The sequence below is a fragment of the Ursus americanus genome, chromosome 13, assembly GCF_024610735.1.
Source record: "Ursus americanus isolate L20-20 chromosome 13, mUrsAme1.1.p, whole genome shotgun sequence".
NCBI lineage: Eukaryota > Metazoa > Chordata > Mammalia > Carnivora > Ursidae > Ursus > Ursus americanus.
The window spans coordinates 59282799-59306274 of NC_142139.1; the positions used below are offsets into that span (position 1 = coordinate 59282799).

The 23476-nt window shown below is 38.6% G+C and overlaps 1 protein-coding gene and 1 long non-coding RNA gene across 4 annotated transcripts; one reads left to right on the forward strand and one right to left on the reverse strand.

Moving 5' to 3' along the window:
• Positions 1-725: 725 nt before the first annotated feature.
• Positions 726-3438, reverse strand: HMGB2 (high mobility group box 2). 2 transcript variants are annotated; one of them, XM_045799428.2, is made up of 5 exons: positions 3282-3438; positions 2526-2694; positions 2070-2215; positions 1823-1997; positions 726-1272 (listed from the first exon to the last, which is right to left on the reverse strand). In XM_045799428.2, exons 2-5 carry the CDS (start codon positions 2673-2675, stop codon positions 1111-1113), a joined length of 633 nt encoding a protein of 210 aa, XP_045655384.1. In that variant the 5' UTR covers positions 2676-2694; positions 3282-3438; the 3' UTR covers positions 726-1110. The 2 variants fall into 2 exon arrangements, with proteins under 2 accessions (XP_045655384.1, XP_045655385.1); XM_045799429.2 differs by having other exon boundaries at positions 2526-2690; positions 3282-3427.
• Positions 3439-3576: 138 nt separating this feature from the next.
• LOC148109100 (uncharacterized) lies at positions 3577-11271 on the forward strand. Of its 2 annotated transcripts, none has more exons than XR_015726532.1 (4): positions 3577-3667; positions 5064-5101; positions 9104-9237; positions 10658-11271. It is a non-coding gene; the product is annotated as an uncharacterized LOC148109100 (long non-coding RNA). The 2 variants fall into 2 exon arrangements; XR_015726531.1 differs by lacking the exon at positions 3577-3667 and adding an exon at positions 3828-4073.
• The last annotated feature ends 12205 nt before the right edge of the window (positions 11272-23476 follow it).

Below are 23476 nucleotides of genomic sequence, written 5' to 3' on the forward strand. Positions count from 1 at the left end.
ACTATCAACAAATAGGTTTCTTCTGTCACCACTTGACCAAAAGAGGTTGACTTTCACTAGAAGCCTCTGATAACTATTCAAAACAGTAATTCTAATTCAAATAGAAGCAACTGCTCCCTCAAAGGAGCATTTCTCAAATTAATTGCTTCCCCCAATAAATATAAATCCTAGTGAAATTTAGTAATGGCAAATCACAATAACCACCTCGAATGTTTTCTTAAGGTTATCCAAAATTCTATACTAATTTTTAAAGATATAACTCCAAATTCATTCTGGTATTCCACCTTGAACTAGCTCATAATCAACAGAAAATTCAACCTGTTACTATAGATGTTTTTAAAAATTTGTTTTTAGGTATATACTCACTGTATTAGCTCCTCTGCCTCATATTAAAGAGAAAGTTTCCCTAAAGATAGCGTCAGTTAAAAAAAAAACAAAAACAAACCCAAGGGACAAGTTAGTAAAAATGAATAAAAAAAACTTACTCATTTTGTAAAACTGCACCGATTTTAGAAATTCATTAAATTCCAGATCTATTTCTTAAAGAATACTTTGTAAATTAGAATAAGGGCATGTTTAACTTTCTTTTAACCAAACATTTTACTCCATCAACTGTATCTGAGAACTATTAGGCAGAAATACAAGAAAAAGTTGATGTGGTTCCAAACCTTAAGCATTTTTAAAGCGAAAACTAACCTAGCACATTACGACAAAGACAATAGAAATAATATACATAATTTTATTACAAAATTTTTTTTAAAAAACAAAATGCAACATTCTAAAAAACCCAAAATTTACTATTGATACTAATTCCTACAAGTTTGCTGTGCTACAATACACAAGTCAAGAAATTAAGAAAACCATTAAATATTTAGAAACATTCAACATCAGAAGCTTTAAAATCTAACTGTATGTAGTAGCCCCTCAAAAAGCTACAACCTGCATTTTTAAAAAAGTATTTTCTCTACAAAGAATCTTATCAGCTATACAAAAATCTGTACAGTTTTTATACTGAAGCTAATATTGAGCTGCACTTGAATTCACATTCTTAGCAAAACAATTGCCTGAGCACACACGCACACTCCACACATATCATTACAGGATAGCCATTTATTCTTCATCTTCCTCCTCTTCCTCATCATCTTCATCTTCTTCCTCCTCTTCCTCTTCCTCCTCATCCTCTGGCTCATTCTTCTTCTTTGAACCTGTTGGCCTGCCGGGGCCTTTCTTTCCCGCTTCACTTTTGCCCTTGGCACGATATGCAGCAATATCCTGAAATATTGTCAAAAAATAAAATCAGCATCCGGTGTCATTACTCAACTCTGAAAACCACTAAGTTGTAAACAATCTAAGATTATTGACCAATAACCCTGATGACTGTCCAAAGAAGATTCAGAGTCTAAACTCGGTTTTGAGAGCATTTATTCTTTAGGCTTTAGAAAGCTCATGTAGTAAATTGATGAGGTTGTAGATGTCAGAACTTTCACTATCGAGGTCCATTTACCTCACGTTGCCCACCCTCTCAAATTTTAGGTACATCCACATAAAACAAGTTAGTTCTTAAAACTTAGAGACCCAGAACTATGAATGAGTTTATATGCAGGAATCTACCAATGCTACAAACACTGATTTCATTCAAAAAAAAGGAAGTTTCTCAATTAGCTTACATTCTTAAATGTACAATTTTCACTAGTCCTTCTCCAAATAGAGCTGACAACCATAAATACAAGATTAACTAAACTTCCTAATTCTACAGTTCATACCAACTTCTAACATCCTTATTTAGAAAATATCTTGGCTTTAAAAGGTTAAGACAATGTACCTTTTCATATTTCTCCTTTAGCTTAGCTGCTTTCTGTTCATATGGTTGTTTATCTTTGGCTGACTGTTCAGACCACATTTCACCCAATTTTTTTGCAGTATCCCCAATGGATAAACCAGGGTGTTCGCTTTTAATTTTGGGGCGATGTTCAGAGCAAAACAGGAAGAAAGCAGACCTGAAAGGAAGCAACGGAGTTAATAAACTGAGTGGAAAATTAAGGGGCAATTTGATCTGAAAATGAACTTACGGAGGCCTTTTAGGAGCATTGGGATCTTTTTTCTTTCCTTTCTTGTCACCTTTGGGAGGAACATAATTTTTCATCTCCCTGTCATAGCGAGCTTTGTCACTTTTTGCCATATCTTCAAATTTCGACTTTTCCTTTGCAGACATGGTCTATGGGCATGAAAGGAAGAATAAAAGTACAGCAAAGCTATAAGCTACAGGCATCCAAAACACATCAAGACCATCCTTAAGGGCCACATTTTCCTTGGTGAGCAGCACTTTACTTTTAGCAGTCTTAGTCTTGGAGATAAACGAGGTAAACGAAAACCTAGGGTAATCTGCCCAAAACTCAAAATAAAATATCTGGGCGAGTCACCACCGTAGCAAAGTTGAAGGTTACAGTTTACCTACCCATTTAGGGTCCTAGTCCAAAAAAAAAAAAAAGCACACCTGAAAAACCCCTGGCTAATTCCGCTCTCACCTTCCATCTCTCCGAACACTTCTTGGAGAATTCGGCGAAATTGACGGAAGAGTCTGGGTGTTTCTTCTTGTGCTCTTCCCGGCACGTCTGCACGAAGAAGGCGTACGAGGACATCTTGCCCCGCGGCTTGTTGGGGTCTCCTTTACCCATGGTGACAGACGGCGTCTACCTAGCGGGGAGCGGGGCGGTGGGTGGACGCTGGCGGGGCTCGGCTTCCCGCCCAAATACGCGCCCGCCCCCTCTCGCGAGGAAGGCGGCCGACGCCAGGCTCCCCCGCCAGCCCGCCCCGGGCGGCCGCCTCCGCGCACACGCCTCCTCCCGGCACCCGCCGGCACGGCCGCGGCCGGGCGCCTCACGCGCGATCACCACGCCGCTCCCGAAGGCCCGAGACGCCTCCACCCGCCGCCCGCCCGCCCTCCGCCCGGGCTGAGGAAGGCAACGCCGCGGGCGCCGTCGAAACCCTTTTCCTGACAGAAATGTTTCCCCGGCTTCCACGTCGCCGGCCCCACTCAAAGAGCTGTCGCCTCACGACCGACATTCAAAAAACGACTGAAACCGGGCCTGGCCGAGCGTCCCGCCCTCCCGCCGGCCCCGGCCGCCCGCCCTCCACGGCCCCTGGCCCTCACCCGCCCTCAGCCCCGATTCCGCTCGCCGGGTCGAACCCCGGGAGCCACAGTGCCCAACCCGGCCAGATGGCTATGAGGAAAGGGGGAACGGCAGACCCCCGAACACGAAGGGGCTGAAGGGAATTCTTGCCTGGTGGGAGCTTTTCCTCAGAGTCCCGCGGAGAGGCCGGATCCAACTGAGACGCTTCCTTCCCAGGGCTCCGGCGTGAACTGGTTTATCGCTAACGCAATCCTCAGCCTCTTGTTTTGCAGAGTTCTCCGCGCCACGGCAACTTGACGAGCCGGGCCACAGGCCACACCCCCGCCTCTCTGATTGGTTCTGGTGATTATTCAAACTCCCGTAGGCCCCGCCTTATCGCCACAGAGGCCTCCGATTGGCCGATGTCTCGCCAGGCCCGTCCCTCCAGCCCCAGCCTAGCAGGTTCGGTGGGTCGCCCAGGTCGTTAACTCCCAGACCCGTTAGAACCGGTCAGGAGAGGAATGTACTGCTCGATCCTGATTGGCGGCGGGAAAAAGGTTTGAAAAATGGCGGGCCTGACGCTGACTGGCTGGGGCCGTAAACGGGGGGAGTGGTTGGCCTGAAAGGGAAAGCCCCGCCAGATTTAAAAATACCAACTCGGGAAATAGGGTTGTTAAGAGGTCGGAGGCGGCACAGTTTACAGGTGCTGAAGTAACGAGTAGACCACCCTACCCCTTCCCCTACCACTGTCCAGGTCGTGTCTCTCCTCCGCCCCAACTCGGCCCCACAGCGTTGTCTCTTCCTGGGAGCTGTAGTCGCTCTGCCGTGTGACCCCAAACGGCCTGCTCTGTCCCGTCCAGAGAATAGCAAATGGAGAGAGGCGGAGGAGCTTGGCCTGCGAGCCGATTGCCCAGCTCCGTCCGTTGTCGCTGAGGCTAGGATAGAACCCCAGGAAGACCGGAGGTGACGGGGAACCTGGGAACCGGCGCGGGGGGCGCGGCTGTTCGCGCCTCTCGTGTGGTGTTACCTAACGATCTTTCCGTAAGGCATTTCCCGCCGGTGGAGTTTCCCTCAGAAGGTCCCTCCCTCCCTTCCCCCTTTGTCTCGGGTGTCCAATGCCCGGAGGTAAACAAGGGCGCCCTGGGGTCCCGAAGGGGCGGGGGCGGGCGTTGTCTCCCTGGCTCCGCCCCCTCCCTCCGGCTCGGGATTCCCAGCAGCGACCGCCTAGTTGGGCCCGGCTCACCCTCGCACCAGCGCTGTGCTGAGAACTGGGATTCCCGGCCACTGCCCAGCTTTCGCTATCTTATCTGTCACCTCTTATCTGTCTCGTCCCTCTTATATGATAATGTAAAAACTTTTTTAAAAAGCAATGAATGCCCCCCACCCCCGCAACTGCTTATATTCTCCAAGTGCATAGTGCAGCATTTTACACACTCCTCCAGGCCCAGGTTAAGAACCTTCATTTTAGTGTCTAGTAAGAGCGCACCAAAGCTACCTTAACTGCTTACCAGCATCACAAGCTGCTTTTCCCAAAGTGGCAGGTCTTTCACTGACATCTTAGTATGCTATTTCTGTATTGTATTTAGTTTTGAGGTCTATTTTTTCCCCGTGTGTTGCACTGATGGTTTCAACAGATTTTAATATTCTTATTTTCTCAGTAAATTCACTGGCATTTGTTAGACTGTGTGTGCCTGTTTGGTTTGTATTCAGTAACCCTGGCCAAAAATAACTCAAAACCAGCAGCTCTTTACCTAGATTTACTAATAAAAACAAGGGTTTTAAAAATGATTTTTCTTTAGAAATGGATATTGGCTGCCCAATATTGTGCTGAATTTAAAAATAAATTTTAAAAGTAGGTTTATTGCTATTTGAATAATATAGTATGATTTGTCAATTTGGATTTTTATCTGCTTTTTATAGCACAGTTATAACTGTGACCTTATTTGAAAATAGGGACACTGCAGATGTAATCAGGATGAAGTCATACAGAGGTGAGTTGGCCCCTAAACCAATGATGGGTATCCTTACAAAATTTATAAGGGAATTTGGACACAGAGAAAGGCACAGAGGTTAGACAATGTGAAAAGACACAGGGAGAAGGCCATCTACAAGGTAAGGAGAGAGGCCTGGAATCTTCCCTCACAGCCCTCAGAAGGAACCAACCCTTCCCATTCCAATTTCCATTCTTCACTCCATCACGGTGGAGAACAGGAAAACATTTCTGTATTGAATCTGCTATTACCTTGGATGCTAAGACTTAACTCTTAGGCTGTACTTCCTGGTCTAGAAGTAACATCAAAAAGCACAGTGAAGTGATAAAGTTTAAATGAGATCTAGACAATTGTTGGTTATAGAACCACCTTTTTTTCTTTTTGGAATAAAAACCATATGCAGAATCTGGTAACACAAGAAATCTAGTACCAAATTTGGTTCTGTAAAGATGGGTTAAATACACAAGAGGTTTGGTTCACTATTATGAATTACCTGGCATACTGTTATAACTTTATCAGAAAACTAAAATGTCCTATAAAGATATATACTAAAGGTCTTTCTCTTTTTTAAAAAAAAGGTTAATTAATTAATTTGAGAGAGAGAGAGCACGCGCCAGGGGAGGGGCAGAAGGAAGGAAGAGAGAGAGAGAGAAAATCCTCAAGGAGATTCCCCGCTGAGCACAATACCCGACCTGGGCGCCAATCCCAAGGACCCTGAGATAAGACCTGAGTGGAAATCAAGAGTCAGATGCTCAAGAGTCAGATGCTCAACTGACTGTGCCACCCAGGAGCCCCTAAAGGGCTTTCCTTTGCGTCTACTGTTGTTATGGTTCTAAATAGGAAAATAAGATTGTTTTCTAAAAATTCAACCTTCTTTCAGGAACACATCAATTTCATATATTTTAAAAATAACTGTCTAAAATTTGTTGTTATTAGTATGATGAAAAAGAAAGTGTTTGTTCTTCATAAAGAATGTATAAATTAAGGGGCACCTGGGTGGCCCAGTCTGTTGAACATCGGACTCTTGGTTTCTGCTCAGGTCATGATCTCAGGGTCCTGGGATCAAGCCCTGTGTTTGGCTCTGCCCTCGCTGGGGAGTCCACTTGAGGATTCTCTCCCTCTGTCCCTCCCCCTACTCGCTCACTTTCTCTCTCTCTAAAATAGTCTTTAAAAAAAGAAAAGAATATATAAATTAAAATCCAGCAAGGGCTTGTGGTTTTGAACATTACATTTAATATTTCTAGGTTTTTGATTCACAAACTGTAAAATGAGATTTGGGGGATCATCTCTAAGGTATCATTCAGCTCTTAAATTGTATGATTCTATAATTCTGTGAGTATGTGTTCATAATGTGGGAAAATATTTTAACTTTTGCTATTGTTAGTGGTCAAGAGATTACAAATAAAATTTTAAAAGATAGGGGCGCCTGGGTGGCACAGCGGTTAAGCGTCTGCCTTCGGCTCAGGGCGTGATCCCGGCGTTATGGGATCGAGCCCCACATCAGGCTCCTCTGCTATGAGCCTGCTTCTTCCTCTCCCACTCCCCCTGCTTGTGTTCCCTCTCTCGCTGGCTGTCTCTATCTCTGTCGAATAAATAAATAAAATCTTTAAAAAAAAAAATTTTTAAAGATAAATAATTCAAGATATAAGAAATCCTTTGGTTATAAGAATACCAATTAGTTGTGAGCCTAGTTATTTCAAAACAGTATTTGTTGAAGTAAAGTTTATAGCTGTTCAAATGTAATAAATTATATAGACCAAACTTTAGATTAAACAATATTAGTCATCTTAGTCTTCTAGTAAAATGATTTAACCAGGGGATCCCCCTAGATGATAGGAATATAAAACTTTATTTGCCAAACTTTGCCTAAGTTCAGCTTCTCACAAATTGTAGCAACGTAAATATTTACGAATAAGCTAATTGTGAGTGAGGACTGAAGTTGTTTCCAAAGTAGGTCCCCTATCTATATGTATAAAGAGCTATTCTGTAGATAAACTGGAAATTATCTACAATGTCAATCTGACAGGATTGTGTAGAAATGATCTGAGTTGTGCTATTGAAATTCCTATCATTTTTTTCATTCACTTACCCTAAAAATTTGGACTTTTCCTAATATGATCCTTAAACCAGACTGGAAAATCCTGATAAAAGAGAATATTATATGTCTTTTTTTATTTGTAAATTCCCTCCCCCAACATACAAAGCAGTAAATAATAAACTCAACAATTATTTTTTATTATTTCTTGATTAACGCATATAGTCGGCCAAAATTAAAATTCTCTACATAAGGTTAGTTGCATATAAGATAATTCTTATTCTCTCAAGTTGCCTAGTTAATGTAAAAAACTGAAAAACACTACCCTGCACACATATTAGTTTCTCAAAGATTAGTCTTATATTGAAATTTAATATTTTTAGGTTGTTTTTAAAGGCATGAGAGGGGAAGGATAAGCATACCAGAGTATTATCAAATAGGCACATTCACTTGTGGGGAGACCACTGGTTCTGAGGCCTAACTGTATACTGACTCCAGAGATTCAATGTGGTGTAGAAGTGATGTAGTTAGCGATGTAATTAGTGATGTAATTCAATTATATATATATATATAAAGACTTTATTTATTCGTTTGACAGAGCAGAAGCAGGGGGAGTGGCAGGCAGAGGGAGAGGGAGAAGCAGGCTCCCCACTGAGCAGGGAGTCTGATGCAGGGCTACATCCCAGGATCCTGAGATCATGACCTGAGCTGAAGGCAGACGCTTAACCGAATGAGCCACCCAGGCGTCCCACAACAATATATTTCTGAAGAAATGAAAATGCAGGTTAAGATAAAAAAACAAAAACCTTTCATTCTACTGCTAGCAATTTCAATGAACAATGGTAAGAAAATAAAGTACTCTGTTTTTCTTCAAAAAAACTATCGACTATTTTTGTGAATCGATTTGAATTAAATGTCCCCCAAAAAGTTATTTACTTTCTAAAAGCCTCCACTGCCACAATCAGAAAAAAAAAAAAGAGGACAAACTGCAAAAATCATGTTTTTAAATACATTGTATATCTATTAAAGCGATCAGAAAATAATTCAAACTAAAATTCTGGACAGGTATGCTGTCTGTCCTAGGTGTGCTGATGATTTTTGAGGAGAATTTATAGATTTTAGGTAAGGAACTGAGGATCATTCGGACTTTGTCCCAGGTAGAAGGACCTTCACTAAGGGAAAGAGGATCCAGCAAGCTTTTGGCAATTGCGTGGAGTTAATACAATCGGTTGGAAACTAGAGGACCCCTAAATATACAGAAATCGATTTTCCACCTAAAGGGGCTGAATTCTGAGGTGGTACAGAAAGATAAAAAATTGTGCCAGGAAGTTTTAAAAACAAAGTGAAATCTCCCAGGGTTTCATGGTGCTTAAAGGACAAAAGTCTGGCTGGAGGGAGAGGGTCAGTGACAAATACAAGACCGGTCTCTTCCTGAAGATATCTGCCATTTTTTGAAGCTGTGTAGGTGGGAATGTAGAGAGACAAGCTCAAAACCATCAAAAAGCAGAAATGAATCTTCCATAGTCTTTCTAGCCTAAGGAGACAGAGACAGACCACCAATCCCTCAATCAAAACTCATCAGTGTCTGAAGAACAGGAATGAGCCAGAGGTGAACTGGGTCTTACTAAACTTTACAGCCCAGCCTGGATACATACAGCTCATTCCCTCATTGGATTAAGATAATCTTTCTACGTATTAGAGGCGTTGATTCTGCCTAATAGAGGAAAGATCAAATCTTCTCTAGTATAAGATACGATTTGGAGCACATAATAAAAAATTTGAAAACTAAAGACAGAAAATCTTAAAAGGACCAAAGAAAAAAGACATAGTAAATTTTAAAAACAGTAAGTGGATGCTGACCCTTCAATAGAAATATGAAATCCAAAAGGCCACAGAATGACATCTTTAAATTGTTAAAGAAAAAAAAAACAAAAAACAAAACTGCTAACCTTGAGTTTTCTATCCAGACGAAAAGCTTTCAAGATTAAGGCAAAATAAAGATGTTTTTGGACAAAGAAAAGCTGGAAGAAGTCACTGCCAACAGTCTTGATTAAGGAAAATGATCTTAAATCCTCAGGAGGAAAAAAGAATACAAGCAAGGGTAATTATATAAATTTAAAATGACTATTACTTCTTTAAAATTACAATAATAATAATGTCTTGTGGGTTTTTATAACATATGTAAGTAGAAACAAATGGTAAGAGGGATAAAAGGGTCTTCTTTCATCATTCAGAAAGTGATAAAAGTTAACAATATGTGTTAAACCGTATGCCTAGCATGCTATACTTTGGGGTGCTAGTTACATAGGTATGTTTATATACATATACCTACATATGAGATATGTATATATGTGTGTGTGTGTGCAAAAACTCACCCTTCTGCACATAGGCGACCAGGTGTTAGTCTATGCTAAAAAAGTCAATGATGAATGGCTACTAAGCATATGAATGAAGTATGTTTAACATCATTAATCATAAGGAAAATGCAAATTAAAACCACAATAAGATCACCACTTCATACCCACTAGGATGGCTATAATTTAAAAAGAAAATAGCAAGTGTTGGTGAAGATGTGGAAAAATTGGTACATTCATTCATTACTGGTGAGAATATAAAATAGTGCAGTCACTATATAAAATAGTTTGGCAGTTTCTAAAAATTTAAACATGTATTTACTCAGCAATTCCACCCCTAGGTATCTACCTAACAGAGAAGAATACCTATGTCCACACACAAAAAAATCTTGTGAGGGTTTACAGCAGCTTTATTTGTAATAGCCAAAAACTAGAAACAATCCAAATGTCCACTGGCTGATGAATCAATAAACAAAAATGTGGTATATCCATACATTAGACTACTATCTATTAATAAAAAGGAGTGGAGAAAGAAAAAAGAAATGAACACCAATACAAGCTATAACATAGATGAACCTTAAAAACATGCTAAGTGAAAGAAGCCAGACACAAAAGACAACATATTGTATGATTTTGTCTACCTGACATTTCTAGAAAAGGCAAATATATAGACTCAAAGTAGAAGAGTGTTGCCCTAGGGAGGTAGGAGCAGGGACTGACTGTATAGAAGCATGATGGAACTTCTTCAGGTAATGGAAATGTTCTAAAATGGATTATGGCTGCACAACTACATAAATTAACCAAAAAATCATTAAACTGTACACTTATAATGGGCGAAATGTATGTACATTTTACCTCAATAAGGCTGTTTTTTTTTTACAGGCTAGTGACTTATTTTTCAATTTGCAGAGCACTGTATCAAAATGGTCAACAAATTAGACTTTAACAATGACAGCTGCAGAATACAATATGAAAATATAGGGATCACTTGAGAGGAAGTGAACACTACTTTTCTATTTTAGGAAATGGTAGTTCAGTGTCAGCAGCTCTTGAATTGCAATAGCATTGTTAGTTTGACCCATACTGGCTGAATATCTATTGCTTTCATACAATAAAAAAATAATTCTTTTGTAGATCCTTCTCAAATTATCTACTTCTTCTTTGTAGGTGTTTCCAGTTAAAGTAAAATTGTGATGACACATCCCTAAAGGCAAGAGAAACAAAAGATAAAATGAACTTATGGGACTTCATCAAGATTAAAAGCTTCTGCACAGCCAAGGAAACAGTCAGAAAAACTAAGAGGCAGCCCACGGAATGGGAGAAGACATTTGCAAATGACACTACAGATAAAGGACTCGTATCCAAGATCTACAAAGAACTTCTCAAACTCAATACACGAGAAACAAACAAATCAAAAAATGGGCAGAAGATATGAACAGACACTTTTCCAATGAAGACATACAAATGGCTAGCAGACACATGAAAAAATGTTCAAAATCATTAGCCATCAGGGAAATTCAAATCAAAACCACACTGAGATACCACCTTACGCCAGTTAGAATGGCAAAAATAGACAAGGCAAGAAACAACAATTGTTGGAGAGGATGTAGAGAAAGGGGATCCCTCCTACATTGTTGGTGGGAATGCAAGTTGGTACAGCCACTCAGGAAAACAGTGTGGAGGTCCCTTAAAAAGTTAAAAATTGAGCTACCCTATGATCCAGCCATTGCACTACTGGGTGTTTACCCCAAAGATACAGACATAGTAAAGAGAAGGGCCATATGCACCCCAATGTTCATAGCAGCAATGTCCACAATAGCTAAATCGTGGAAGGAGCCGAGATGCCCTTCAACAGATGACTGGATTAAGAAGTTGTGGTCCATATATACAATGGAATATTACTCAGCTATCAGAAAGAACGAGTTCTCAACATTTGCTGCAACATGGATGGCACTGGAGGAGATAATGCTAAGTGAAATAAGTCATGCAGAGAAAGACAACTATGATATGACTTCTCTCATCTATGGAACATAAGAACTAGGATGATCAGTAGGGGAAGAAAGGGATAAAGAAAGGGGGGGTAATCAGAAGGGGGAATGAAACATGAGAGACTATGGACTATGAGAAACAAACTGAGGGCCTCAGAGGGGAGGGGGTGGGGGAATGGGATAGACCGGTGATGGGTAGTAAGGAGGGCACGTATTGCATGGTGCACTGGGTGTTATACGCAACTAATGAATCATCGAGCCTTACATCGGAAACCAGGGATGTACTGTATGGTGACTAACATAATATAATAAAAAATCATTAAAAAAAAAATAAAGTAAAATTGTGGTATGTTAATACTATACTGATCTTATATATAGCCAATGATAGTTTTGAGTTTGGTAATGACTAAAATGTAAATATTAATATGAATATAAAGGTGACATAACTCTGTCCTCTAAATAATTTTGTTACTGTGCTTAGTAGTTTGATTGTATTTAAAAATATATTCAAGGGACGCCTGGGCAGCTCAGTCAGTTAAGTGTCCGTCTCTTGATTTGGGTTCAGGTCTTGATCTCAGGAGTTCAAGCCCCACATTGGGCTCCACACTGGGCATGGAGCCTACTTAGATAGATAGATAGAAGATAGATATTCAAAAGCTATATGAGATTTTCAGATGTACTTTTACAAATATCTATCTAAATTTAAAGCCTAAAATTCTAATTAGACTAAAAAACGTACTTACATATAGTTGAAAATTGGACTAATTAATAAAGAAAAAGAAGTACAGGTTTCTCCTATTTTCCAAAAGTAAAATGTTCCTATGAAACATTTCATAAGCCGAAAAGGCATATAGGGAAGAGTATCCCCAACTTTCTAAAAATTCAAGTTACACCACTTCACTTTTATGAAAGTCCTATGGTACAGTAATGGATTTTTTTTGTAAAGCAAAACATCCTCTTTGAGTTTCTTTTGGTCAGTGAAAACAGGTACTGATGTAGGTCTTTCCTAAAAGCGAAATCATGTAACAAACTTTAGGAAAGTGAGGGATACCTGTATATACTATGTGCCTAGTAGGACAAGCTCAAAGTTTTTAGGACAGTAAAAATTGAAGTGATCTTACTTTGTGGAGAACTTCAACAATCATTCTAGGAACTTCTGTAACCAGTTCTCTGGACAAGGATCCAACGTTTGTATAGACAGAGCAGTATCCTGTTTATTCAGTAACCTCTAGGTTTATCTCATTCCCACATTTTTGTTTTGTTTTGTTTTGTTTTGTTTTGTTTTGTTTTGTTTTGTTTTGTTTTGTTTTCTGGGGGGGGACTGGTCTGAAGGATCTTGGGAATGGAGTAAATGTAACCCTAAAATCTGAGTCTGCTTTCTTTGTTGAGTATGAAATAAAAAACAAGGCTATTCTCAAATCCCTAAATAGTAGCCAATGAAAGAACTCCACACAAATGTAAAAAATCTTAATGTAGACAAGATTTAACCCAAAAAAATCTGTATTTCTCAAACATTTCTGGTACATGAAGTCCCTGACATTCCACTCTGAAGATTCAGGATTTATCTTCAGGTTCTCGTGCCAGTCTTCCACTGCCAGTGCTGCTTCCTATCCTGTGTACCCCTCTCACCACTGCACATCCTACAATACAATAACTTCACAAAGACATTTAAACCTTTGGGCCTCCAAAATGTCTACATTATGTCTAAAGCAAATGAGAGAAAAAGACACTGAAAAACATACATGCTGATTTAATGACAGAAGAGATGAGCAAAGAAGACAGAGCCTAGAGGTCACAGGCAGGGAAGTGATAGCAAAAAGCAGTAATGGCAAGGGAGGATCATGGGGCAGGTGGCACAAAGTGATAGATGTTTGGAGAGGGACATTAGATTTTATAAACGTAATGGCTAACACCATATGTATTTAACAACAGAATATGATACACAATACCATTTATTTAGCAAACATAGTGTCTGCTTTGTGCCAGGCACTGTTCTAAGTATTCTAAAAACATTAGCTCATTTAATCCTAATAATGCCAACGAGATAGATTACTATTCTTATCTATTTTCATTTTATAGAGGAAGTCACTGAGGCAAAAAGTTACTTGGCCAAGGTTACATTATCAGTCAGTATCCAGTCAGGAAAAGAAAACCACTTTGGGTATTTCAGAGGTAATATCACCTCTGTTGTTGAGGGAATCCTTATAGAAAGGCTGGAGGAGCAAAAAGAAGGAAGGTATAATCCAAAGGGAACTGCAAGCAGAGCCAGTATACTAGCACTGAAGGAACAAAAGAGAAAGTAATATTATCCAAAACCCACAAATACTGTGCTTCAGAAGCTTTCGGAACTTAACTATGGAATTATTAGAACTATTACTGCTACCTGCTTTGCAAGAAGCCAGCAGCCTTCAGCAGCCCCCCTACCCCCACTCCTGGAGCCAGAGTAGAGGAGCACAGTGTGTCCTGAGGCCACTGGAGCTCAAAGAAAGGAAAAATGCCTTCCATCCTCTTCTTGCTTTTCAATCTCCCATTAGCAGGATGGAACTGGAGACCACCTGGCAAGTGAATCTGGGAAATGATTTTTAGGACTCCAGTACCTTTACGATACAGAGAGGGCAGAAGGAGCTGGGACACAGTGGACATAACTAGCATAGTTGAACAACTGGCAATTGGCAGAGCTTCAATCTCAGGTAGTCTGGCTCCTGAGCCCATGCTCTCAACTGCTATACCAGGCTATAACACTGTGATCTACTATAATAAGAGTATTTCATATGTCTTAAAATTAATGTCTGCTCATAAATATAGTTGGCAGCAAAAAAAAAATTGTAGGAATTGTATTTATAAAATATTCAACAAATATTTAGCAAGATCCTATTTTATGCCAGGCACTATTCTGAAAATACAATGATGGGGAGGAGAAAAAGAGAAAAGAGGGAAGAGAGCTCCTTTCTCCGTTTCAGACTGAACAAAATTCCCTGGGAAGGATTCCAACTGGGTTGGCTTGAATCATATGCCCACACACTGAACTAAGCATTTTAGCTGAGGCATGGTTATTGGGGAAATAACCTGGTGGAAATGCCCACTATAATCCTGAGACAAGGATTTGAGTGCAGGTAGTTTATCTGAAGGGTTCAGGAAACACCAGTAAGAGGAAAGTAAGACAAAGAAGGGAAGGCAATAAATAAAGGGTACCTTATCGAGCCAGCAACCACACTGATAATGACTGGAGCATAATCCCATGGGAAAACTGTGGGAAATGGTATGAAACACATAACCCAAAGTTACCCACCTGAAGGGCAAGAGGGCTGGGGTATCTATATAATAAATCCCATCCGTCATTTGGTGAGGGCTGCTGAGATGGGAAGTCAATAATTCTCAGGCATTTGTAAATTGCCCTGACTACACAGGGACAGGGCTGCCTCCCATGCTTGGGAGAAAAGAGAAGCAGGTACTGGCAGCTGGAAATCTGCCTGAGAACAGTTAAGAGGTAAAAGCCAGAGAGGTATAGGCAGGAGTCTACAAGGCCTACTCTTAATTTTTCCATCAGATACAAATTTTCTTTGCACATAGTTGTTATGACTTCAAAAGAAATAATGCCTGTGAAAGAGTTTTATAATGTAGGAAGTATAATACCAAAAATTATTTAGAAGTTTCCTTTTTTTTTTAAGATTTTTATTATTTGAGAGATTGAGACAGAGAGAGCAACAGCACGAGCAAGGAGGAGAGGGAGAAGCGGGTTCCCCGCTGAGCAGAGAGCCCGATGTGGGGCTCAATCCCAGGACCCTGGGATCATGACCTCAGCCAAAGGCAGACACTTAACCTGGGATCATGGCCTGAGCCAAAGGCAGACGTTTAACCAACTGAGCCACCCAGGTGCCCCTAGAAGTTTCTTGAAGACAGGGAATGAGTATTGTGTTTTACATCTCTCACAGGACCTAGCACACTGCTATATAAATATATGTCATAGGCTTAAATATTTACTGAGAGTGAATTTGTCAATTTAATTAATACCTGACCATATTATTTTGTAGGTTTATGAAGGTAGAATTATTTTTAAACTGTCACTATGATCAAAAAGTCAAGTTTTCATCTGTCTCAAGAATTCTAAGTAGCATGGTCTTGTTCTATTCCTTCTTCTATCATTCTTAAATCTAGACCATTGTAGATAACCTATTAATTGCCTACCCAATAGCCATTTTCTTTTCTTCTTCCTTTAAAAAATATCTTGATTACAAATAGTATTGATATTGCTGGTTCAAACCAATCATGAGAATACTACTCTGATTAGCACGAGGAAAAGGCAAGAAAATCATAGATGCCAACCCTGACATTGTTGAACTACTTAAGTGATGCCAATAGCAATCTTCCTTCAGCCTTCTTACTACATCAGAAAAATAAACTCCTATTAATACTGTTAAACAGGTAATCTGTTACACGTAGCTGGTGATTCATAACTTTTTAAATAGCATTTTTTTTCCTTTTGCATAGCAACCCCAAGACAAGTCATTTTATTTCTGGAGTAAATTATTTAAGATAGTAACTCATCAGAAAACCCAGAAGAGCAGTAAGTATTTGGCTACATTAGTTTTAATCCTTCTGGATTCCCCTTTAAGGAAAGGTCATGGTATTCCTCACAGCTCTCTACCTGTGCTCTGTTCTTCAATATTCACTTTGATATTTTAAAACTTACATCTAAAGAAGCTCAGGAGGGCTATATCACTGAGAAAGTTGCAGTGACATGATGGCCTTTCAGACATGAGTTAATGCAGCATAACCATTTATGCATGATCTCCTCTCACATAGCCACTTCGCTTGCTCAGCTATATTTAAAAAAACACATTCTCTGTTCTCCCTTCAGAATATATTCTGAATCTCTCTACTTATTTCCAGCTCTACTATCATCACACAAGTTCACAAGTTCAAGTTCAAGCACAGTAATTTCCTACCTAGAATACAGCAATAGACTCTGAATTGGTCTCCCCAGTTCCCAGAACTCTTGGCCTTAACAATCCATCCTCCAAGGAATGGTAAGAATGATCTTCTCAAAACATAGATCAATCACTTCCCAGCATAAAACCTTTCAATGGCCGACCATTTACATAAAACAAAAGCTAACACTTTATCATTGCACACATGATGCAATGCATGATTGGCCCTCTTCCTATCTCTTTAACTTCATCCACTACCACTCTCCCTCTCCCTCACTATGCTATAGCTATATAGATAATCTTCCAGTTCCTCAGACACATCAAAATATTTTTTGCCTCAAGGCCCTTGCACAAGCTATTCCTTCTGTCTAGAATGTCCTGACCTTCTCATCATGGCTGGTTTAAGCTTAAATATAAAGTCACTGCCTGGGAGCCTGGGTGGCTCAGTCGGTTAAGCATCTGCCTACGGCTCAGGTCATGGTCCTGAGACCCTGGGATTGAGTCCTGCATCGGGCTCCCTGCTCATTGGGGAGTCTGCTTCTCCCTCTGCCTTCTCCCTCTGCCCCTACCCACCCCGCTTGTGCTCATTCTCTTTCTCTCTCTCTCACAAAAATAAAATCTTTAAAAAAAAATGTCACTGCCCAACTTTCTCTCATAACTTATGAGAGTAATCATTACCTGTAATAATATATGTATTTGTTTGCTTTTTAGTTTAGTATATATGTTGTCAACTAGATCCCAAGAGGGCAGAGACCTGGTTCTTTTCTCCTCCTTTAACAGAGCGTTTGATACGTAAGTGCTTGTAAACTTGAATTAAATGAATGAATCAATTAATTATTAGCAGTAATTTTACTTGAAAGCAATTAGTTCTTGAGTAAATTACTCTTTTTAATGCATTAGGATGGCAAAAAGTGAGGGAAATATCTAAGATATTCCCTCCTGCTAGCAAAATGAGTGCCAGGGAAAGACACCAACCATGAGCTAAACTCAGAATTGCTGGCTTTAAGTGGTAAGTAAACCTGAGGACCAGGTTAGCCATGAGAACAAATGCCCCAAGCAGTAGTTTACCAAACAAGTAAGGGAAAGTGAACTGGGGACAATATAAAGTTGGACCCTTTAAAGAAACTATAACGGTACCATGTTCATAGCACACTTTGTCCTTCGGCAGAAATATATGAAAATCCTCACTTCGGAAAATATCCCAAATTAATCTTAACAGAAAAATCACAGATTGATCAAATAAATATAACTACAAATCAAAGATGATTAAGCACATAAAGAAGAAAGCCACCACTGAACATCCAAGGAATTCAGCTATTACAATCATTAGATTCAAGGAACTCTTTAGTAAGGAAAAGGGTAAAATTATAAAGAGAAGGAAGCAACAGGTATCTATCAGGAATGATAAGAAAGACCTGAAAAATAACGAAATGGATCTTCCAAACATAAAGAACACAACTGTTGGAACCTTAATGAATGGGCTAAACAGATTAGATAGAGCTGAAAACAAAATTAACAAACTGGAAGATATTACTGAAATTACCTAGAATGATGCACAGAAGAATGAGATGAAAAATGTAAATTATGAAACTGAGAAAGTTTGAAAATAGAATGGTGTCCATCAATATTCCAACATTATTAGTCCTAAGGGGAAAAAAAAGAGTAGAAAAAAGCAAGGAATGGTATTATTTTAATTTAGTGGCTGAATTTTTAAATAATAAATTACATGAACTCAAAATTAGGAAGTATAAGGTAACTCAAGAGTTTAATAAAAAGATACTGCATAATATCAAAGATAAATGATTTTGAAAGAAGCAAGAGAGGAAAGACAGCTTACCTACAGAGGAAAACAGACTGAGAGAAGTTCTCAATAATAACAATGGAAATCAGAAGACAGTGAAATAACACCTGTCAAGAGCTGAGAGAATGACTATCATCCAAGAACTGTGCACAACCACAGCAAAACTGTGGGCAAATTAAAATATTTTCAAGATAAGGGCAAATAAAAATATTTTAAGATTAAGGAAAATCATGAGATCAGCAGACTAGCTCTAAAGGGACTTCCAAAGTATGTACTATAAGGAGAAAGCATATAATCCCAAAGGCACAGTATGAATACAAGAAAGTATAATGAGCATTAAAAAAAAAAAAAAAAGTAAACAGAGTTGCCAGTATGAGAAAAGGAAGATAAGTAAGAAGAAAATAACCAGTCATAAGCACAGAGAGAAATAAGGGAAAATGTAAAATACAGAAAAGAGCATGAGAGATAAATGTGACAAAGTGAAAAAGTCTAACATTCATATAATTCTAGTCTCAGAAGGTGAAGACAGAAAATTGAGGAAACGTATATTTGAAGATGTATAGGTAAGAATTTACACAACTGATAAAAGACACCCATAGGTTTTAAAAAAAAGAGAATGAACTTCAACCTAAGTGTCCCACCTTACACGCTTACAGAAAAATGAATTCATTTTGGGTAATAGAATTAAATATAAAATGTAAAACTATAAAACTTTTAGAAAAAAAAATACACAGGAGAAAATCTTTGGGATCTAGAGCTAAGTGTTCTTAGAGTTAACACCAAAAGCACAATCAATTAAAGGATAACCCGATAAACTGAACCTCATCAAAACTAAAAAATTTGCTCGGTGGAAAACATTAAGACAGGATGAAAGGCAAGTTACACACTGGGAAAAAATATTTGCTAACCACCTATCTGACAAAGGACTAATAACTATAATACATAAAGAACTCTTAAACCCCAACAATTTTTTTTTAAATCCAGTTAGAAAATGAACAAAAGAGATGAACAGGAACTCATCAAAGCAGGTATACAGATGGTGTATAAGCAGATGAAGAGATGTTCAACATGATTAGCCATTAGGGAAATGCAAATTAAAACCCTAATGACAGATCACTACACACCTATCAGAGTGGCTAATATAAAAACTGTGACAACACCCAATGCTAATAAGAATACAGAGAAGCTGGATCACTCATACATTGCTGGTGACAGTGTAAAATGGTATAGCCACTCTGAAAAACAGCTGCAGTTCTTACAAACCTAATTATGAAACTACATAGAGCCTATTACACACCTGGGAATTTAGCCCAGAAAAATGACTTGTGTTCACAAAAAACCTATATACATGAACGTTTATAGCAGCTTTATTCATAATAGCCCCAAACTATAAACAACCCAGAAGTCCCACATCGGGTGAATGGTTAAATAAACTGTTCTACATCCATACCATAGTACTCAGCAAAAAAGGGGAACAAATTATTGATATATGCAACAACCTGAATGAATCTTCAGAGTATTGTGTTGAATGAAGAAAAACAATTCCAAGTATACTTCCATGTATTTTTGTATATTTTGTTTTGAAAAGACAAAATTATAGAAATGGAGAACAGTTTAACGGTTGCCAGGGGTCAAGGAGGGTGTGGCTATAATGGACAAGATGAGAGATCCCTGTGGTGATGGTGATGGAAACATTCTGAATCTGACTTTATCAATGTCAATTCCCAGTGGCAAGACTGTGCTACAGTTTGCAAGAGGAAACTGGGTAAATGGTACACAGAATCTCTCTGTGATATATTTCACAATTGTATCACACTCTAAAATTATCTCAAGACAAGTTCATTTTAAAAACTATAATAAGCTAATGGAGAGGGAAATGGAATGATAAAAAATATTTAATTGGTTAAAAAAGGCAAGAAAGAAGAATGGTAGCATAGAACAGATGGAACAAACGTAAAACAAATGATAAGATGGTAGTTTTAAATTCAGAAACATTTAGGAAATATACTAAATGGTTCGGTTAAAACACAAAGATTGTCAGACTGATTAGAAAGCAAAACCCAATCATATGCTGCTTAAACAAGATACACCATAAGTATGGCACATAAAAAGTGGAAAAGGATGGGAAAAGATTATCATAAAAACATTAACCAAAGAAATCTAGTATAGCTACTCAAATGTCAAAAGTCAAATTCGTGTCAATATTACTAGAAATAAAAAGACCATTTCATAAGAATCAACATGTCAAGAGATTATAAAGATCCTACATATTAAAAGATAAGAAACAGCATGGCCAGGGCACGTTGGTGGCTCAGTCCATTAAGCATCTGCTTCGCTCAGGTCAGGATCCCCAGATCCTGGGATCAGTCCCACATGGGCCTCCCTACTCAGTGGGGATCCTGCTTCTTTCTCTCCCTGCTTGTACTTTCTCTCTCTGTAAAATAAGTAAGTAAAATCTTAAAAAAAAAAAAAAAAAAAAACAGCATGGCCAATCAACTTGAAAATTTATATGAAATGGACAAATATTTTGAAAAACGCCATCTTGCAGCCATCAAAAAAATGAAATCTTGCCATTTGCAACGACCTGGATGGAACTAGAGGGTGTTATGCTAAGTGAAGTCAGTCAGCCAGAGAAGGATAATTATCATATGATCTCACTGATATGTAGAGTCTGAGAGGCGGGGTGGAGGATCATGGGGGAAGAAAGGAGGGAATGGGGCATGGCGGGGGGAGACAAACCATAAGAGACTATTGGTCTCTGGAAACAAACTGGGGGTTGCTGGAGTGGAAGGGGGTGGGAGGGATGGTGGCTGGGTGATGAACATTGATGGACACTGAGGAGGGTGAGTGCTGTGTCTTGTATGGGACTGATGGGTCACAGACCAGTGCCCCTGAAGCAAAAAAAAAAAAAAGAAGAAGAAGAAGAAAAGGAAAATCAACAGAATTGAAAACAAAAATAAAACAAAAACTAATAACAACAAAATATTAAGCTTTATTAATTTTTATTCTTGTATTTTACTCATTTCCTTGTTTGATATTTCTTCTGCATTCTTATTCCTTCTGTGTTAAATTTTACTCAGTACAACTTTGAGTAACATTCTCAAAGAGATCTTTTGTATGGGTAGTAAAATCGTCAGTGTAGGTTGTTAATAAATTTGGCAATTTCTGTCCTTTCCAAAAAAAAAAAAAAAACACATCTTAACAAAACTGACAGGTGAAGAAATAGAATATCTGAATGTTTATCTATTAATAACCTTAGTCTGTTTTTAAACTTCCCATGAAGAAAACTCCAAGCACATATTGTTTCACCAGTAAAGTCTATCAAGCATTTAGGAAGTTCACAAATTCTTCCAAAGAATACAGAAATAGGAAACATTTTTGAACTTGTGAAGTAAGCAAAACCTTGACAGCTAGGGTTGCCCAGTTAATTTGAATTTCAGATAAACAATGAATGATGTTTTAGTGTAAAATATTGCACAGGATACACACATACTAAAAAATTATTGTTTATTTGAAATTCAAATTTAACTGAATGTCCCATATTTTATTTGCTAAATGGGGCAACTGTATTGGTAATAATACCCAATAAGGGCTTTCCAAGAAAAGTAAATTACAGGTCAGTATCTCATGAATATACAGGCAGTAATCCTAAACAAAATACTGATAAATTAAATCCAGCAACACAGAAAAAAGACAATGTCATGATCAATTTGGCATTCTTCCACAAAAGCAAGATTAGTTTAACATTGAAAAAAATAGTAAAACAACTAGAAACAAATGTAGCACATAATGTATAAAGTAAAAAGTTAAATATTGTTTAAAAATCCAAATTGATTTGTAGATTTAATGCAATGGCAATGTAATTCCCAGCAGGGTTTCACTGTGGAGTCCTAGCACTGTTTACTTGGTTCCCTCAAATTTCTAAGAGAATGGTTTCAGAGATAAGATGATCCCAGAGTAGAGCTTGAAGGATGAATAGAGTGGATAATGTAAGAGAAAGGGATGGCAACTGCCAAAGAAGGAAACAGTAGGTGACAAGCACAGATGCTTTAAACATTATGGTTTGTTCTGGGTGGCTGGCTAACATAGGAATGTAGAATGTAATGTGAGAAGTGGTATCAAAGACGCTACAGACAGGCAGGGGCCAATTTATAAAGGGTTCAGACTTTATCCAATAGGTCACGGGAAATAAGGGGGGGTGGAGAAAGAAGGGAAGAAGAGTTTTATGCATGGGAAGTAATGGAAGGCAAATAAGTGGATATAGTAAGCGTACATATGCTACCCTTTTAAGGAGCTAGACTATTAAGGAAATCAGAGCTTAGATAAATATCTAGAGGGCCTCCTAGAATTAAGGGAGGGTATTGTCTTGTACGAGGTGTTTGTTTTAACATGGGAGAAACTTGCAGCCTGTAGAAAGAGAGTGAAGATATAGGAGGGAGGGAAAGATAATTAATGGAACAAAAAACCTGGGGACACAAGAGGTAATAAAATAAACAAAACAAAATAAAACAAATAAGACTTTGTGAGATTTGTGAGAATGCAGATTGTTTTGTTGGTAGGCACAAGACAACTAGGGAATTTCTAACAATATCAATTTTCTTTGTTCAATAGCAGGTTGGTCTTTGGGTTAAAACAAGATGACAGATGGTGGGACGGGAGGTCAGCAAAAAGTACTGACAAATCAATATTAGCTAGGGATGGGTAGAAGAAGGACCTGCAATGAAGCACTCTGCAGGAAGCACTCTGCAGTCAACTAAGATTAGATAGAAATAAGGTTGATTTTTGCCCAGCAGGTGAGAAGGGAGGTTTTCAAGGGAATTGAAGATAATGAAAGTGGCTAAATGACAGAACATAGGGTAAGAATAGGAAAAAAGCCTGAAGAATGTTACTTTGTCATTATGTCCATATTCCAAAGTCACTGTTGCTAGGTATAGGAGTTAACACTTTCTCTAGTTGTTCTGATTGTGTATTTTACATACTAATGGCAAAAACATATTATTTTGTCTTTTTCCTTATCAGAACAGTATCAATTTGCCCTCATTTTTTTAAAATAGGAAAAGAGGCCTTTTTATGGACCAAATATGTTATCTAAGTTAAAGATAACATAGGATTAAAATAAATGTAGCAAGAAGTATTGGTGTTACAAGCAGAAATTCACAGAAGCACACAAGTAGTCCCCACACACACCCATCAGGGGCTTTTCTTTCTTTTTTTAAAGATTTTATTTATTTATTTGACAGAGAGAGAGCATGTGCACAAGCAGGGAGAG